The 3,744-nt window shown below is 34.3% G+C and overlaps 1 protein-coding gene across 1 annotated transcript; it reads left to right on the forward strand.

Annotated features, from left to right (window-relative positions):
* Positions 1 to 1,129: 1,129 nt before the first annotated feature.
* LOC149170058 (uncharacterized) lies at positions 1,130 to 2,632 on the forward strand. Its single transcript, XM_089427225.1, has 5 exons — positions 1,130 to 1,322; positions 1,488 to 1,609; positions 1,705 to 1,909; positions 2,067 to 2,230; positions 2,329 to 2,632. The coding sequence occupies exons 1-4, from the start codon at positions 1,253 to 1,255 to the stop codon at positions 2,216 to 2,218; spliced, it is 549 nt and encodes a 182-aa protein (XP_089283351.1). The 5' UTR covers positions 1,130 to 1,252; the 3' UTR covers positions 2,219 to 2,230; positions 2,329 to 2,632.
* Positions 2,633 to 3,744: the final 1,112 nt, after the last annotated feature.

Genomic DNA, 3,744 nt, shown 5'->3' on the forward strand with positions numbered 1-3,744 from the left:
TGGGATTCTCCTCAATGTAAGTTAGTTTTCCACACCTAGTGAGGTTTATAAATTGATGACATGGGGTGGGTTTTCAACCCCTTTAGGCTTCTCCTCAATGCAAGTTAGTTTTCCACCACATCCAGTCACATTTTATAAGTTGAAGACATGGGGGTGGGTTTCCAACCCCTTTAGGCTTCTCCTCAATGCAAGTTAGTTTTCCACCACACCCAGTCACATTTTATAAATTGAAGACATGGGGGTGGGCTTTCAAACCCTTAGGGCTTTTCCTCAATGCAAGTTAGTTTTCCACCACACTTCGTGCAAGTTAGTTGCTTCTCCTCCATTCAAGTTAGTTTTGCACCACACCTAGTCATGATTTATAAATTGAAGACATGGGGTTGGGCTTTCAACCCCTTTGGACTTCTCATCAATGCAAGTTAGTTTTCCACCACACAAGACATGGGGTAGGCTTTCAATCCTTTTGGACTTCTCATTAATGCAAGTTAGTTTTCCACAACACCCAATCACTTTTTTGAATCCAACTTTTTTGGGCTCCTCATTTAATAATCATTTAATATAATCTTTTTGAGATCACTAAAACAAAATAATTCCATGACTTCAAATTAAACCATCCTAAAAATTAAACCTTATCTAATTAAGAAAAACTTCTCCCTTTACACTATTAAATCTAACCTCTTAAAAAAACACTTCTACCTTTACAGTACTAAATTCAACCTAGATGAATTATATAAATGTAAATTATATAAATGTTCTCGTATTAGAAAATCTAATACGCTCTCTTTTATCACTCTATTATTATATTATAATATTGATATTATATAATTTTTAACCATTAATATCTACTAACCTAACAGTTCTCGTAAATTTTTAACCCAATTTTAAATAAAAATAATAATATTTTTTAAATAAAACTAATAATGAAAAAAGGAGAATATTTAGAATTCTCCACCCAATCAGTTTCCATATTATTGAAGGCGGTGTTCACACATACTTTATCGAAGTGCATTTCCGGGAAACTTCTATGGCGGTACCAATTCGTCGAGGCGGCTTCCGCTATGGGAAAGTCTCCACGGAGTCGTTTGCTTTGTCTCCACTTTTTAGCTCTTGCCCCTATATATACAAGATTTAACAAGTGATCCTTGAAGCACAGAGTTATCGATCACGCACTCAGAATATTCTACCGTCCATTTTCTGCTATTGTCTCTGTAAATTATTAACATCATTGGCAGAGATTCAGAACAATACCGAAATGGCTGTTGCGAGGATTCTTTTCACAATCTCAGCCCTTATTTCAGTTCTAAGTCTGCAAGTTGTTTCTGGTATGTAGTATGTAAAATTGATTCCATTTATGTTGCGTGTGTCCATTTAGAATCTATAATTGGCTTGGCTGATGCTTTTCTGATAACGAGATCACAATAAGTACTAATAGAATCAAGATTTTTTTGATTTATGAAGTGCTTAGTATTGGATTGGTTAATGATCAGGTGAGATAGTATGCGAGAAGCTGCCCGTGGAGGTTTGCGCGTTTTCTGTGTCATTTTCTGGAGCACGTTGTGTGCTTGAGAAGTCCATCTTGAGCGATGGCAATGTGCAGTATGAATGTCAGGTGAGTTTCTTTAGATCTTTCGCCATTGATTCTATGTTTAGCATTGCTTCTACCCAACTTCCCCCTTAATTGATTGGGTAATTGATGATGTGCAGAGCTCAGAGGTTATAGCTGAGAATATGAAAGAATTGATAGAAACAGATGAATGCGTGAACGCCTGTGGGGTGGAGAGGATGACAGTGGGGATGTCCACGGATTCTCTAACAGAAAGTGGTTTCACAAAGAAGTTATGCCTTCCCCGCTGCTACAACAACTGCCCCAACATTATTGACCTCTACTTCAATCTTGCCGCAGGGGAAGGTACTTCATTATTTCTCACTGTTAACGCCACTAGTGTCGCATATGTAAAATAGTATATTCACTGATATACTACATGAAATATAGCTACGGCCATGAATATGTATATGTATACCTAAAGTTAGCTCATGATTGATTTATTTGTATATAATTTGTGTAGGTATCTACTTGCCCCGTCTGTGCGAGTCTCACAGAAGTGGGCAACGGCGAAAGATAAGCGAGGTTGCATCATTTGCTGTCGCTCCTGCAACAGTTGGTTCTGGAGTCACAACAATTTCTCCCACTTCGGCTCCATCTCCCGCTTCTTCATAGTTAAATCATTAAGTAAGTTCTCACTTCTCATACACAACTACCGTACAATGTTCAGTCTGAATCATTGTTTTAACGTGCAGGCAATCTTATGCTTTATTTTATTTTTTCAGGATTTTAATTTCGTCGATTGGACGCCATTGCTGAAGCAGAAACGTAACTACATAAATGTTGGGCATAGTTTTAGTTGCAGAGACAGAGAAGGCTATTTGTGGGTCCTTATGTTTGGGTAGATAAGAGGTGTTAGCATTAGGGACGGGCCCATTGTTTAAATAGTCGAGTAATTTTTGTAGCTTGTAGTAGTGTGAATCAGTCGTACAATCAGATTGGTTGTGCAGGGGTTATATCGGCTCATATTGCAGAGCTCTATGTGAACAGTTGGAACTTCTTCTCAAAATATTCCTTCGATCAATAAAATTTCGTATAAATTTATTTGGAATAATCCATGTATTTTGCATCAGTATTATGGCGTGTAATGATATGCTTTGGCACTTTGTGGAAACACGGTTTAGAACACAAATTTGGAGTCTGATATTTCACTCTTCTGAATTTTTCCGGCGAGCACATTCGGGTCTTATGAAATAATACCCTTGACTATATAATAAACTTATAAATTACGGGTTGCACGTTTGAGTCATATCATATCAATCAAAAGAAATTCACAGATAGATTGCATTAAGTAACCACATCTTTCAACGACTTTGAGAAAAGCAAAAAAAGGTCTCTTAAACCCTACGTATAGAATGAAGATAGAAAAACATAAAAGAGGGAAGGAATAATGAAAGCATCTCTCTTAAATTCTAAGTAGTAACTGAGAAAGAAAAACATAATACAGCGGAAGGATAGATTAAAAAGATTAGAAAATATTAAAAAACAGTTAAAACATAGAAAAAATATGAAAAAAATGATTGAAAACATATGCTTTATATTTTAATAGAATTGGTGTTTTTAAAAATATGTACACAACTTCTTAATAATCCGGACATATTTTCAAAAAAGTTAATTTGGCATTAATTTTGTTTTTAACAATTCAGGGGATATGATATTGATGAGATTACTTGTAAATCGATTTTAAATATTAGAATTCTAAAAATTAAAATTGATAATAATATTTGTTTTTATATTGTTTGTATCTTTTTACACTACAAATTTATAGATAAACACAAAATACATTACTATTTTTTTAATTTTTTATTAAAAAAATAATGATTTTAATTTATTAAAGTAATATAAAAATTACTTTTTTTTTCATATACATAACATGTGTGTATCGAAAAAGTTCACCTAAAATCAGATGTACTTTCCACAGAAACATTTTATGCTACATAAAACAATGAATCAAAAGTATATGCATCCATATATATACACAAAAAAGTGCCTGTTCTATTATATTTGTTGCATATGATAGACAAAAGTAGTGTCCAAAAATATGCATCATGAACTATAAAGCACTGTTGATAATATCGGCGATATATCGGCGATATTCGAAAATATCGCGATATTTTCGGCAAAACGATATATCGCCGAGA

This window comes from Pinus tabuliformis, chromosome 4_2, assembly GCF_031772625.1.
Source record: "Pinus tabuliformis cultivar Carrire ecotype Pingquan chromosome 4_2, CPIR1, whole genome shotgun sequence".
In the NCBI taxonomy this organism is placed as follows: Eukaryota; Viridiplantae; Streptophyta; class Pinopsida; order Pinales; family Pinaceae; genus Pinus; species Pinus tabuliformis.